The sequence below is a fragment of the Haliaeetus albicilla genome, chromosome 8 (assembly GCF_947461875.1).
Source record: "Haliaeetus albicilla chromosome 8, bHalAlb1.1, whole genome shotgun sequence".
Classification (NCBI taxonomy): Eukaryota; Metazoa; Chordata; class Aves; order Accipitriformes; family Accipitridae; genus Haliaeetus; species Haliaeetus albicilla.
In genome coordinates, this window is record NC_091490.1 from 40,926,605 (window position 1) to 40,941,401 (window position 14,797).

General features: G+C 42.1%; 1 protein-coding gene across 2 annotated transcripts; it reads left to right on the forward strand.

Annotated features, from left to right (window-relative positions):
- The first annotated feature begins 7,328 nt into the window (after positions 1-7,328).
- Positions 7,329-14,277, forward strand: NMRK2 (nicotinamide riboside kinase 2). 2 transcript variants are annotated; one of them, XM_069790204.1, is made up of 8 exons: positions 7,329-7,512; positions 8,968-9,058; positions 10,484-10,532; positions 10,728-10,899; positions 12,569-12,640; positions 13,167-13,273; positions 13,704-13,789; positions 13,895-14,277. In XM_069790204.1, the coding sequence occupies exons 1-7, from the start codon at positions 7,487-7,489 to the stop codon at positions 13,787-13,789; spliced, it is 603 nt and encodes a 200-aa protein (XP_069646305.1). In that variant the 5' UTR covers positions 7,329-7,486; the 3' UTR covers positions 13,895-14,277. The 2 variants fall into 2 exon arrangements, with proteins under 2 accessions (XP_069646305.1, XP_069646304.1); XM_069790203.1 differs by having other exon boundaries at positions 7,330-7,512; positions 13,704-14,277.
- The last annotated feature ends 520 nt before the right edge of the window (positions 14,278-14,797 follow it).

Consider the following 14,797-nt stretch of genomic DNA (forward strand, 5'->3'; position numbering starts at 1 on the left):
TTTATAAAATACCTCCACAGCAACTTAATTTATTCAGTGAAGATCATCTTCCTGCGCAGGATCTTCCCCCAAATCTTAGCCATCATCAAGTTACACGTGTAAGCTAAGTTTGTGCGGTCACTGTAGTGGCCCATGGCCAACAGGTAGAAATAGGCACCTCTGGAGGATGACTCAGCCTATCCATCCCACAGCCAGCTCTGGATGGCATCGCTCCCTGAACTTTGGGATGGCAGAGCAGGATGAACCCCATCTTCGGGTTGACTCCGGTGGATGTAAGAAATGATCTTCCTACATCACTGGAACTATGCTCCCTTTGGGACAGAACTGGTCTGTAAGCTCCTCCTGACATCTTGCAGCTGTGGCAGATGCAGCCCAGCCGCAAGCACCTTCGTGCCCCTGAAATGAGATCATCAAATGTACAAGGACTAGCACCGAGAAGTACACTGATTCAAGAAAACAGGAGGGAATTGTTCTGCCGTCCGATTTGGATCCCGTATCCGCATGTCACAATAACCATGAAGGCAGGCAGTTCACTCCTAGTGAAGGGAGCATTTTGTTGTTTTTTTCAGCTACCTCTAGCCAAGGCAGACGAGGGGAGCATAAAAAGGCAGCATGGGCTCTGTTCTTAGCGCAGAACTGGACATATTTAGCAAGGCCATAAGTGAAGAGTAGCAAGACAGGTATTAACGGCATCAGACAGAAGAGAACCACACAGAACAGAAAAGAAATGTGCATTCATTAACTTGTCTTCTATTTGCAGCATTTCCTTTCTAAAATATTTTCATAGTGTTAGCCCTGCACACCCTGCTGTGTGTACTTGTCTTTTGCCCCAGGGTTATGTCTGGATAAGCAACTACAACACACTGAAGCACCCTGATTTTTCTTACATGTTATCAGAAGAACGAGCGTATACTAGAGTATACACTGTATGTGTATATCCTATATGAGGATCAGGACTGATATTCTCTGTTTCTTTAAAACAGAACTCAAAATAACCCAAACTGAAGCCAAAATAACTCAGAGGACAAGTTACCCATTGTAAACACTATGGCAAGTAGCTTTCAAGGCTGAGGCTGAAAGGCTGCAGTCCAGAATACACTTAGTTCCGTATGTCTGAGTGACATGGGATTAAAGGGCATCATGACGTTCTGACAGGGACCGCACTGAAGCATCTCATAGGAACCAGTCATGCAGGAACCAGGACGGTGCAGGAGGAAGGGTCAGCAAGAAGCAGCAAAGAATGCTAAGAATGCAGAAAAGAGCAGAAAAATCTTTGGTAACATTTAGAATTGGTAAGAAAGTTTAGAAGAGACAATTTACCCAGAAATGCACCCACATAGGTGGCATGGTAGGGACAAACAACACACAAAAGCTAAAGAGAAAAATGGGAACCCTGTGCTTGCCTTTCTTTCTCCTCTCCCCAACCCCAGCTGAATTCTTTGCTCTCTCAAGGCTCCTTTATATCAGCTATACCAATGCAAAGAGCTTCTCTGTTTCCTCTTGTGAAATCCCATTGAGACAGAGACTTTCTCCAACAGGCAGGTGGAGTGGGAAGATTGTAGCCTGGGAATTTCATAGACAACAGGGTAGCAAGGGACAGAGCACAGGGAAATCTCAAAACCTGCCTCAAAACCTGAGAGCTGGCTTAGCCCTACCAACCTCAGAATGAAGCAGCATGGGCAAGGATGAGCTTTTAACAGCAAGAAAAGGAAAACCTTCCTCTATTGTCTGTGTATTACCTATTCAGACTGATTTTGAAAAGCCTGTCAAACATAACTGAAAAACTGTCGGAATATTTTGGAGCGCTGGATGAATCATCACACATTAACAACACTTCTTCACTGTGTGTGTGCTGCGAAAAGCTTGAACGCTTACTTCCTGCCCTATTCATTCTCCATCCTTCTTCATTTTCCAAACTACCTTCAAGTTTTGCTTACTTCCTCTCCTCTCATCCATCAGTACAATCTACATTGGCCAAAAGATTCAACTCCATGGGGAGCAAGATTCAACATTATCTCTCCTAGAATATAAACCAGAAAGTTAAAAACTGGGATTCTATTACTTTTTAAAAATGCTTCTAATTCATTGCTACCGACTATACAATTTATAGCAACACACAGATCAGGACTAACTAATTTAACAATGTCACATATCTACAAAAATACGCCAGCTGTCAAATGACACTAGAAATGTCTGGCATCTTTTTAAAAATTTATCCCTGGAATTACTGGCACAGGAATTTTACCTGGCACCACGCAGATACAAAATAGAAGCATTTCTTGCACATCTTAACTCTTTTTGCCTCTATATCCACTAATCCCATTAAACAAATTCCTCATGTAGGCCACTGAAATCTAAGGAGGATCATTTCTTGGAACATTGTGGTCAACAGCTCCCAAGGGCTCCAATCAGGAAGTGCAGCATGGGGAGTAAAACAACTGCAGAGCCTGATACTTTGGGAACTGAGAATTTAGAAGAATTTCTCCATCTCTGATTGGACTTCTTCAGTAATGAGCTGGCTGCCTTTAGGCTCCAGTTTTCTCTTCCCTCACTGAGTCTTCACTTCAGATTACCTCTTAATCTGTTCCCTTTACACATACCCTCTTGTCCTTTCATTCAGGCCCCATCACTTTTCCTTCCGTCTAGAATATTTTTTCTGGATTAATCCCACATCCCCAAAGTAATGATACACTGAAACGTTTTCACCTGTATTTTCCTTGTGTGCACAGCTGCTTCTCCTCAATCCCATCTTGTCTAAATTCTCAGAGTGTGACCTGTCTGCCACTCTGTCCCTGCCTCCTCCATGGGACTACAGATCCTCTGCCACCAACAGCAGCCATGGGATCAGCTGCAGCAGTGGCAGAAAATATCACCACCGACAGTGGCAGCTCCTGGCTGCCAGCCACTCTGCATATCACTGTGACAAGATGCCAGCTAGTAAAGCATTATACTATTTAAGCTTGTTATTCTACTAGCCTAATTTTCCTTACTGTTAGCTGTTCTAGTCACTGGCAGTTCACAGTGAAGTACTGTTCTGTTGATGTTCTGTCCCTTGTTTCTGTTTAAAATAAAAGCTTACCTTCCTCCAGAGGGGGTATGACAGTTTTTGTATTGTTGAGATATGAGCAGCCTCCAAAGCCTTGGAGAAGGACTCTCTTAGCAACCCAGCTAACACAGTGTTCTGGAAAGAATAAATAAACCCATTATTTAAAAATTCACAAGTGAAAATTACTCTCATTCCTTTGCCTGTTCATTCACTAGTTGGTATGCCATCTCATCCAGCCCCCTCCCCCGGGTCACTAGCAGAAGGAACCTTGGTATAACCTTGCCTATACCATAAACAATGTCTTATGATTAGTGAAGGATTTAAATTCTGAAATAAAGCTTTAGAATGAGTCATATTCTGCAACAGAAAGGTCAGTGGACACACAGAAACTAAACTATTCCAAGGAAATGATGTCATGATGCCTCCATGAATAGTAAATTTGGCTTCTGCCAAATTTATCTTAGTTTTAACAAAGAATAACATTAAACTTTTTGTAAACATTAGTATTCTAAAAATAACGTAAAGAGAGGGAACATTTTCTATCTTTGATTGAAGCACATTGTTGAATGGCATTTGTATTTGTAAAGTGTCAAGTAGATAACGTATCTGCAGGATAAACAAGCCCCAAAAAAAGGAAGTTTCAGATGACCAATACATAACTCACTGAGAAATGTGGCTAACAACTTGCTAAAAAAAGCATATATGAGCACTTGGCATTTGCATAGACATATTTTTACGGGTTGGGTAAAGTTTGTTGTAGCTGGCAAGTGTAACTGTCACCATTCATTTCCGACAGTTTTTTGTACAAGGTCTTTTTTGTCCTTTGGGAAGCAGACAGCTGAAATGCCAGAGATCTCCAAATACAGGCAGGCACATGCCACCACCTAAAGGAACAGCAAGTCTGAGGCCATTCAGGAATCTGAGAATTTGAGCTATGTGGGTGAATACAATTTCACTGCATGTTTGGTGCATGAGTATGAATACAGGTGACAGAAAAACCATATCAAATAGTTTAAAAACAAACTCAGGAAAAGCCACATCCACAGGAGCACTGAAGGACTATGAAGAAAAGGCTTAAAAAAAATGAGCTTTGACACTGAGGGCTACATGAACAAGATTTGCAACTGTAAGCTTAAAAAAAATTAAAAAAAAAACCAAAACCAAAACCCAACAACAAAAAAAATGTGCCTTCTGTCCTTCATTCCTCCAGTTTTCAGAAGAAACAGAGTTTTAACATTCTTTATAGAGATAGTGGGACTTCACTGTTCTGGAATTCACTGATCGCACACAACTCAGCCAATACTTTAGTATCTGGAATTGCTGCTGCTACTACTGCCAGAATTATTTTTTGTTTGCTATCTATACTAGAAATGTATTGTTTCTTTTGATACATCTCAGGCCAAATACTCATTTTTTTAATGCAAAAACACAACCTGTATTTCTGAAGCCCATTCATATTAGTAAATCCAACAGGGCAGAATACAATTTTCACTCACCTCGAGGATGGCACGGTCCAAAAATACTTGGATTAGCATGACTCCAATGTAAAAAGGACTGGATCAGAGGTAGCTGAGACCAGCGTCCCCTCCTAACTTTTATACAACTTCCAAGCCTCCCAGTTTTTGCCTAGCATGTCAGGTCAAATGTGGTAAAATAAACACTGAAGTAACACACTGTTTGCTTTCTTAACCAAAACACCTTCCTATCTCACCAACAGGAGAGAAACACAGTGAAGGACATGAAAAATTTGAACAGAGAGCTAATCTTAGGTCAAATTTTCAGTTGGTGTAAATTAGCATTGCTCCACTTCAGTGCACAATGACAATTCACACCAGCTGAGAGGCTGACTTGGTGACTCTCCACTGCAAATGCTGTGCTGTGCTTAAAGTGATGGGCAGCTGCTGGAGATCTAACTTCCCCGAGAGTCATGTCTCATTCATATTCAAGAATTCAAGCTCTGAATTTCTCTGGAGCAATCATTTTACGTAGCTACCTTGGAAATGATGATTAAGTATAATTTGCAAGTGATGTCTCCAGGATCAATCAAATAGTGTACAGTTGAAACACTGGCTGCAGTCTATTCATTAAACACACAGAGTTAAGACAGCATAATAAACTGGAAAAGACCATTCACTATAATCCCATTCATAAATTTACCAGGCTCTATCTTAAAATCAATTTCTTTTCTTGCCTTCAGTATCTCCATTGCAAGACTTCCAGAATTTTACACCTCTGACAGTTAATAATCTTCTAACTTGCAGTCCATGTTTATTCATGATCAGCTCATTTTATCAAATGGGCTTGACCTCATGGCTGATAAGCATAAAATAGCTTTGTAGGGAAAAGTAACATCTTTTATTAGATCAACAGACATAGCTGGGGTGAGACAAACAAGATTATAGGCCACAAAACCCTTCTTCAGGCCTGAAATAGAAGCAGAAAAATTCAAGTTAAATACAGCTTGGGAGCAGTTGTTCTGAATAAAACTTAATGATGTCAAACAATTACCCAATCTGAGGAAGAGGTATGCACAAAATACTGGGGTTATTAATAAAGGTGTGAGATGACTAAGCCACAGGATACCATGTGGGCCAAATGAGATGCCATTAACTGCCAGAACTAAAATGTTCTATAGGCTCCTAAGGATATTGTATTACTTGGGGAACAACCTGTCTATATAGCTCCAAAACCACTGTATATGGGAAAGCTCCACAAAATGTACCTCTGCACATCTAGGCAGCCGTGAGCCCTGAGGTGCATCTCAATAGCCTGGATTAGCTACTGCCTGTGATGCTGGAGCTGCACCCCACCCAGCCCTCCAGAGTGATTTTTGGGAATACTCCTTCAAAAGCACTTTCCTCAGATTCTTGATGGTTAAATTCTGGATATGCGGATTTTACCCTGTAACAGCTCAAAAGCTCAAGGGACAATACTTTGTAGCCAGCGAGCAAATGATGGAGGCACTACAAAAAAAACTAGAATAGGAACAGCATGGGTCTACTCCTTCAAGCACAGTGAAAACCACCCTACTGTAACAACAGCTTCTGTATTCACCTTCAGCCAGGGGCAAGCCCCGCGCCAACACTCATATGCTGCACACACATCTATCAGTACAAAATCACGATGCAAGAACCAGCTCTGCAGACTCCAAAGCTGTAAAGAAAACGAACAGGACACCACACACCTAGACATTTGTGTCACTTAAGTTTTTTACAATTACTTCACAAACCACTGTAGGACAAGGAATCTTTAAGTATGCCTTTTAATGCTTCCATAGACTGTTTTTGTAAAAAGGAAGAACAAAGGGATACAATGGATTAACTTGAATTTTTTTTCTCATCTGAGAAAAAAAAAAACAAAAAACCCCAAACATTCAGAACTATTGCTAACTCTACCTTCACCTAACATCTCTCAAGACAGCCCTGATTTTAGAAGCATCTGAAACAAAATTAAAGCACAGGTTCCATGACACATACACATGGTGAGAGGTATTTACTCAAGGAAGCAGTCCAGCTAGAGTTAACTTACCTTAAAAAGCTCTACAATACATGAGTAAACTGTGGAGGAGACAGCCCTCTGGAAAGCTAGTATCATTTTACGACTTTGTGTCTATGTATAAAGAATAAGCTGTTCAAAAAGCTCCTCCTAAAGGTTCAGAAGATAATGGTCCAAATGAATTCACTCATCAGCTTCTGCATGTTCCTTTCTCTGAACAACTTCACTAATAGGAGTAAAAAAAAAAAAAAAAAAAGAATTGGCTCCCTTGCCTTCCCTATCAAGGTTACAGAAACAAAAAAATTCCTTCTTGTGACATTCATGGATGCATTGCAAATAATCAAATAGGAATTGGGAAAAATGGAGAGGAAGGCAAACAGATAGCTTGCCTAGCTTGAAGGAAAAAAAAAACCCCAACACTGAATTGTATCTTCACACACCTCTGTACCTCTCCCAGAACTCCCAAAGGAATTGTGAAAAGGGGTGACATTTCTATCTACCCCATTACTAATTTAGGCAAAGGAAGAGCTTGCCAAAAAGCTATTTATAGCAAAGCCAGCAAGGGCAGGGGAGTGGGGGTCCACAAGGGTTGCAAAAACAGGTGCAGCTGCAGCGCGCATGACCCCATCCGCCGAGGTGAGGATTGGCTAATCCCGGGTCGAAAATATGACATCTGGGGCTCATGATAGTCACAGGGCTTTTCCATCAGCAGGCAGGGCGGAGAAACAGCGGGGAGGGAGGGCAGGGCGCTGCGGTGGGGCCCTATAAATTAGAGGCAAACCCGCCTTTTCCTTCAATGAAAGAGTAAGGCAAGGCAGGGTTGAGTGGGTGGGGGAATAGAAGGAAGAGGATCAGCTGTAGGGTTTTTTCTGCTGAAAGTAATTTCAGTGCTTCTAAATTTGTTTTTTCTCACTGCGTTCCTGCTAAGGAAGCAACTCTACAAAGATGAAATACATCATAGGCATCGGAGGGTGAGTTCCTGTTAATATTGTGTATATATATACACACTGCTTTTTCTTCCCATTTAATTGTTGTATGTAAGATGATCTAAGGCTTAGCGATTATATATTTGACTATAAAATATTACAGGAGTCTAGAAATGATGCAACTTGCTGACTCCTCACTTGTGCTGCTTAAATACAGGAAGCTCTGCAGGGTGGCATTTACCAAACTTTTATAGGATTAAGAGGAGATATGCTGAAATAGAAAAAAAAATATTTCAGGTAAATTTGTAGGTCAGATGGAGTGGTGTACCTCAAGTGTGAAAAAGGATGTTTTCAACACTCAATTAGGCTTTTAAAGCTTCTCTGAAAGACAAAGAAGAAAAAACCGTGCTTCAAATAAGGGGGGGGGGTGTGTACAAAAAACTTTTCTTTTCTCCAGCAAAGTAGAAGAAAGGCTGCGTGTGTGCTAGGACAGGGCGACAGAGCTTGGCACATCCCTGCCGACTGCAGAAGGGTTTGCAAAACTGCCACCGGGCAAGACCTTGAATTAGAACATGGGTTAAAGACAGCGTGAGACTTCTATAGCCTTTGAATAATAAATTAGGAATAAGCACATTCAGACTTGACGACTCCCTGCTTTAGAGAGGAGAATTATTCAAGCCTTTTATATTAAAACGGGTTTTGCAGGTATAAAGAAGTCTGAGTCATACTCTGAGAAAAGAGAGAGCTTCCCTCATTCATTATTCATTTAAGGCATTTTTAAAAAACAATTTTCGCAAGCCTTACTTTCATGGGCTGGCTTCTTAAGCTGGTGACCGTAAGCCTCCTAACGAGCCAGGGTGTTTTCGGGCGATGAACGCCGGCAAGGGCTTGTACCTCGGAAGCTGCCAGCTCCCTACGCGGGGGCAGACCGGCCGGGCCTCAGCGGGGAGAGAAGCCAACGCTCACCAAAGCCCCCCGCGGGGGCTGACAGGGCGCCCGCAGGGAGGGCAGCTGAGCGGTTGGAGCCGCCCAGCCTCCTCCATCTTGAGGAGAGTGCCCGCCGAAGCTTGGCCCAGCTCGGGCAGATTGGCGGAGAGGCAGAGGTGGGGGAGCCCCGGGCAGCCGCTCTGAGGTGGACAGAGATGGCGGCGCGGCCCCCGCGCTCCCTCACAGCGCGGCCGTTGCAGCGGGCGGGAAGCGGGGCGGCCGTTAGGAGCGGCGCGAGCCGCCCGCCGAGCCTGCGAGGGCGCGCGCGCGCCGGACACAGGCAGTTGCCGCGGGGAAAGGGCGGGGCGGAGGGTGGTGGCAGCCAATCGGCGGCCAACGCGCGCCGTGGCGCCGGCGAGGCGGGAAATTCAAATGGGCTGGGCGCGGGGGTCGCCTCCCCTCAGAGCGTCCTGCTGAGGGCTATGGCGGGGGGTCCTAGCGGTTCTCCCAGGCGGGAGGGGTCCCAGCGGCTCTAACGCGGTTCTCCCGCCTCTTTCTCACCTCTCCGTGCAGTGTCACTAACGGTGGTAAAACCACCTTGACCAACAGAATCATCAAGGCGCTCCCCAACTGCTGTGTGGTCCATCAGGATGATTTCTTCAAGGTAAGCTGAGCTCCTCCCCTTGTTTAAAACATTAACTGCTGCTTGTATGCGTAGTGATAGTTGTAGTAGGTCCTCCATGTAAGTTTTATATACTTGTGCATGCTTTCCAATTAAGTTTTGACAGCTTAGGAGCAACAAACTTTCTGATTTTTACTTTTTTTCCCCTTAAATATATGTATTTATTTTTTTAAATTACTTTGGACAAGTGAAGCGATGCTGACCTTTACAAATGTATGTGTCAGCTTCCACAGAAGCGGAGCTTGGCACAGCCAAGCACAGAACAGTTGCAGCACAAGCTTCCTTTAATTTTCACAACAGATCTAACTTTAGGTCAAACTACTGATCTAAGTTACAGGTTATTTAATGTACTCTGCACAAACCATTTTTTCTATGTTGTGTTTTCCTCCTTATTTAATTTAAATAAGAATGTTGCTTCTAAATACTACTTCAGGATTTAAGCACCCCTACACTGCTTTAAATATAGAAGGACAGTTGTATTGGGGAGCTTTGACAGCTCCATGTCAGAAACCCAATTAAAAGATAGCTAAAGATCAATACAGAAGACCTGTGCTGACCTGATGCCTTCTGCACCGAGCCTGGGAGAGCAGCAGGGGAAGTGGGTCAGATCAGAACTGCGTTACCAAACGCTGTCAGCTTCGGCCATGCTGTGGGAATTGCAATACAGCTGGACCCCACCATATGTGGAAGTCCAAGAGATGTGGCAACATACTTGAAGTTGTGTGGAGCTCCATGCCACCACACAAGGTGCTCTGGCATCGGCAGCCACCTGGTCGGTTTGTCCTGCCTTTGCAGGAGCACGTGCCATGTGAAACAGGAATGAGACACTCGTTTGGAAGAGCTTCTTTGCAAGAAGCCTCATGCACAAATTTGGTCAGATACAAGCCCTTAAAGTAGAGGAGGAATTCTGTCTGACTTTCCATAAAGATCTATAGCTTCTCACTTGTCAGTTTAGCTGGCAAATGCTAGTACAAGTAAAGCTGTAACTAAGTGACCAAAAGTCATGCTATGCTGACCTGCATTTTTATTAGAGCCGTTAGGAGTTAAAATAGCTATTCTTGAACATGTAAATTTTAGCAGTTACTTAACACTGTATTTGCATTTTAAGTTCTTATGTTGACTTACAAACAGGGGCTGTAGGATTTTGGCTAATACCACCATATCGAATTATTAACCTAGAACTCTTTGTCCAAAGTGGCTTGACTGAGCCAAGAAAACTTTTCAAAGTTCTTGGGGTTGGTGAAAGATGGGAACTTAAATTTTAATGTAGTCCAAACAGGGTCTGTAATTGTTTTAAGTGAACACTTGCTTTGTTGTGTATTGCAGTAGTGTCCAGGTTGTGATCGGATCTTAGGTAACTGATCACGCTGAGTTTGCAGCAATGTTTTATTGCTCACTATATTTCAGCCACAAGATCAAATAGAAGTCGGGGAAGACGGCTTTAAACAATGGGATGGTAAGAGCAGTGTTCGCTATAGGATGCAGTAATGTATATTTTTCCTAAGTATTTCTTTTTAATTATTAAGATTTAACAGTAAACTTATGTAATTTCAATTTTACAAGTTCATTCTATATTATACTTTCAAGCCTCTGTGGTTCGTGGTATTTGATTGTATACCTTTTTCCCACCCACCCCCTTTCTTCTAACTAGTGTTGGACTCCTTGGATATAGAGGCAATGGTGAGCACTGTGCGTGCATGGATTGAGAACCCAGTGAAGTTTGCCCGTTCCCACGGGGTGAATGTTACGCCTGGCTCTAAAGAGCCAGCCTCCAAAGATATCCATATATTGGTCATTGAAGGCTTCCTGCTTTATAATTACAAGTAAGGTTTGGGGAACTATTAACGGTTTGCCAGGGAAGAACACTAGATCCCTAGTACCAGGACTAAAATTTCCTTTTTACTAATATACCCTTCCTGTCTTGTTGTGAGGTATTATGTGTAAGAATTTGTCTCATGTAAAATGTAAAATTTACCAGTAAATGCTGGTAAAAGTGAAGTGCACAAGGTAACTTTCTCAAGGTAACGTAGGAAGTTCTCATTTAGGGCACACCTTTGAACTCTAGGGCATGGGGAGCTTTAGACCAAACCTGTAAATACTGAGCCAGCAGTGAAGACACAGGCTTCCCTCCTGGTCTCCCACCACCATGCCTAAACCTTGACCTGAAAAGGTCATTGATGAGAACAAGGAGATAATCCATTCTGCATCAGCTCCTTGGAATCTCTCCTGGAATTTAGGAATAGTTCTCATGTGATACATGTGCTTCTTTAACACTGACTAAATTGAGCTTGGTAATTAATTGTACATTGGAGCAAAGATCAACCTGGTTTTGGTTTGGGGTTTTTTGTTGTTTGTTTTTTATATGGGGAAAAAATGCTTGGCAGGAAGATGGGGAGACTAGACTAGCAGTGAAGAGAAAACTTCCAATAGCTAAATATATAAACGTCAGAAAATTGCATGCTATAAACATGACAAGCAAAGGATTATTGGCTCCAAACTAGACTGTTGTTTACAAAACTCTTTCAAGAGAACAAGCTGTGCATGACACTTAGCAAAACTGGAGTTGTTTATAAGCTGTACCATAAGACAAGCAGCACCATTCTGGCTTTCCAAACTGAATGGAAAATATAAAATGGCAGTCTCGGACTATCATGCCAATAACTGCTAACTGGAGATCGTGCTGGCAAACTGCCGGGTGTTCTTGGCCTGTCCCTGAGGAGGTAACTCTCGGTGTCTCTCCTGAAGGTTACAAATACTTCTGAAGCACCCTGACTTGTTAATGGGAGCCTTTCCTTAGTCCAAAGCGAGTATTTAATCCATGGACCTGGAGCTTCTCAGTTCATACTATATCAAGTGTTTATGCAATGCTCAGCAGGCTTTTAGAAGTCTGTCGGTCCCACCAGGTTCAAACTAGATTTGCTTTAAGGATTTTTCAGGGTTTATTTTCCTCAGCCTAATAGGAGTGCAATGCAGTAAGCTGTGGCAAAGCTAACCCCCTGTATTTCTGGAAAAGAAGATGAGCTGATGAGTTGCCTCATGCATGGGCACACAGATTTGGTACATTTTGACAGCTTGCTTCAGCACAACAGGTCAGGTGGTTTGATAAGTCATTTCATATCAAATTGATGAATCACAACTTTGGTCTACTGCAAGCAGAATCTGAAATTATCTAGAAAGAGTCACGGTTCATACCCCAGGTCTTCCCAGCCTAGTGTCTAATCCTCCACAGTAACTAGTAGCAGGTATTTGGGTGGTAAAAGTACCTGACATACCATTCTGACCTTCAGAAAACAGCATTCTCCATGTTTTGTAGCTACAAATAAACCTACTGTACGTTAGCTTGTGTCTTAATGAAAACACTTATTCTTCTGTTGTCTATGATAGACACAAATACGAGAGATGTAGAAAGATTTGTATGGCTTTCAGGGGTGTTTGAACACTTTTTGCTGTCAGAAAAAAATAGACACGTTCTTTCTTTCTACCCTACCCTAGACCACTGATAGACCTATTTGACATACGCTACTACCTGGCAGTTCCATATGATGAATGCAAAAGGAGGAGAAGGTAAGAAGATTCTTTGATGTAAGTCTAATCCTTCCTTCCAATAAAGACTCTCTACTAGAGGAAAGCCTTCAGACTACCTTTATGTTACTATTAAGGGGATATATTGGAATTATGAATTGGCATTACAGTTGAAAATTTTAATGTAAGTGGAGAAAGAGACTTTCGTGTGGCATTTTCTGAAACTTTAGATCTGGCAGTTCCCTTTGTGCGGGTTGTCTGGAGATCAGCACACTGGTGCAGAACGAACAAGAGTCGCTGCATGCTTCCCCATGAGCATCAGTGAACCCTCAGAGACTGCTTGCTTTGCTTTCATCGGCTACCTGTAGCTTCTGTATTCACTTTGGGTGCTAAAATAAACTTGTTGCAAAACACAGACCAGTATCGATGAGAAATTGGACTGTGACAGTCAGCTTTTACATAAATGCAACTGAGCAGCTGTCAGATGAACTTCAGGCTTCAGCAGTATGCAAGAGGCAGTGTGATCCCAGTAGTCCTAATGTTCTTTTTTACTTTTTGATATTTGCAGTACACGTAACTACACTGTTCCTGACCCACCGGGTCTCTTTGATGGACATGTCTGGCCCATGTACTTAAAACACAGGAAAGAAATGGAGGACTGTGGTGTTGATGTTGGTAAGCCTTCCTAAATACAAATCCTTTGGCACCATACTTTGGATTTTAAGGAAGTCAGTAATTTAATTCAAGGAAACTTTAACTGTAATGATGTGAGGCACTATTTTTACTACTAAGTTGTAATCCTGGCCTACTTTCTGTCCAGATAAATATATGCAGTTTTATAGCTAAGAACTTCCTTCCTTTGTTTCACATTATAAGCACTCGGGGCGGGGGGGGGGGGGGGGAGGCCATGGACAACATAGACAAAACCCACATTCTTTATAATGGGATAAGAGATTTTGTGGGCCATAGCTTTTCAGGAAGGTTCAGTTTTTCTAATTGGAAAACGAGCTTGTCATTTAGGTCAATAGAGCATGAAAGATTTTTAAACTACAGAAATTTTGTTCTGATCGGAAACCTACAGCCTGACTCCATCTTCTTCTTTCAGTTTATTTAGATGGACTGAAGTCTAGAGATGAACTTTACAATCAAGTCTTTGAAGATATTCACAACAAGCTTTTAAATTGCTTATAGGTGAATACATCCCTCCTTCTGAGGGGGTAAAACATGAGGGACTGACTGCTGGAAACAACCTGCCCTTACGCTTGGATAGTCACACTTTCCCCTCTTGCTTTTCAGGGTCTCGGAAGACCTGAAAGACCCGTGTACAGAATGATGTAAATAGTACTTATTAGTTGGAATGAGGGGTTTATTTATGTAAACTCTTCTTATACTGTCCTTTGGAAAGTATCTTTTGTATATAATTGAAAAATGAAGATAACTTATTCACAACTATGATGGACAGGATTGTTTTGTTTTGTGGTTTGTTTTTTTATTTTCTTATTTTGTATTCCACTGGCTTAAACAAGTTGAAAACACATTTTTATAATAGAACAAGTGGAGCTGTATTAGGAGAACAACTGACTCTTCTGCTTATGTGCTTCTGCAGATATTAAGTCTTTATGTAATGGCTTGTTTGTAATGTCATCTCTAAAATTCAGTAAAAATCAACTTAAAATCTCTCTTTTTTTTTTTTTTGAGGTCCTTTTTTAATATGTCAGTTACCTTTACTGTAGTAGAAATAGGCAAAAAACTCCCCCCAAACACACCAACAGCCCCTGCTTTTTCATATGACATTTGAAATGTCATACCTGTGTGGCCTCAAACCTCCTTTTGTGTGTTGCTGCTTTGGTTTAAGTGATAACACTGGCCTGGAAGCCCAGTTCTGACATCCCAACAAGAGTGAGATTCTTGGAGGTGATTATGGGAGGTGAACAGCACTTCAGATATTTTTAAAGTGCTGGTATGAAACCAGGTTTATGTCAGCCTCAGCTTTGTGGTGTTTCTCACTTCACACTCAAACAAATTAGCGTGTAAAGATACTACGGCTTGTTTTGCACAATAGTCAACTGCTCCCAAGGTGGGAAGTTTGGACAGAAGCCTCTAGTTCTGCCTTTTGTGATCCAAACAATAATGTTACTTGGTCCTAAATTCTCCAACTAGCTGAGCCTCAAGAGGTGGAAATGGCTCTATGTGTGGATT

What these genes read in the sequence shown, in the direction of transcription:
- NMRK2 (XM_069790204.1), top strand. Translation starts at nt 7,487, where the DNA reads ATGAAATACATCATAGGCATCGGAGG. An exon ending in TACATCATAGGCATCGGAGG is followed by an intron (nt 7,513 to 8,967) that starts GTGAGTTCCTGT and finishes CTCTCCGTGCAG; the next exon opens with TGTCACTAACGGTGGTAAAA. An exon ending in GAATGCAAAAGGAGGAGAAG is followed by an intron (nt 12,641 to 13,166) that starts GTAAGAAGATTC and finishes TGATATTTGCAG; the next exon opens with TACACGTAACTACACTGTTC.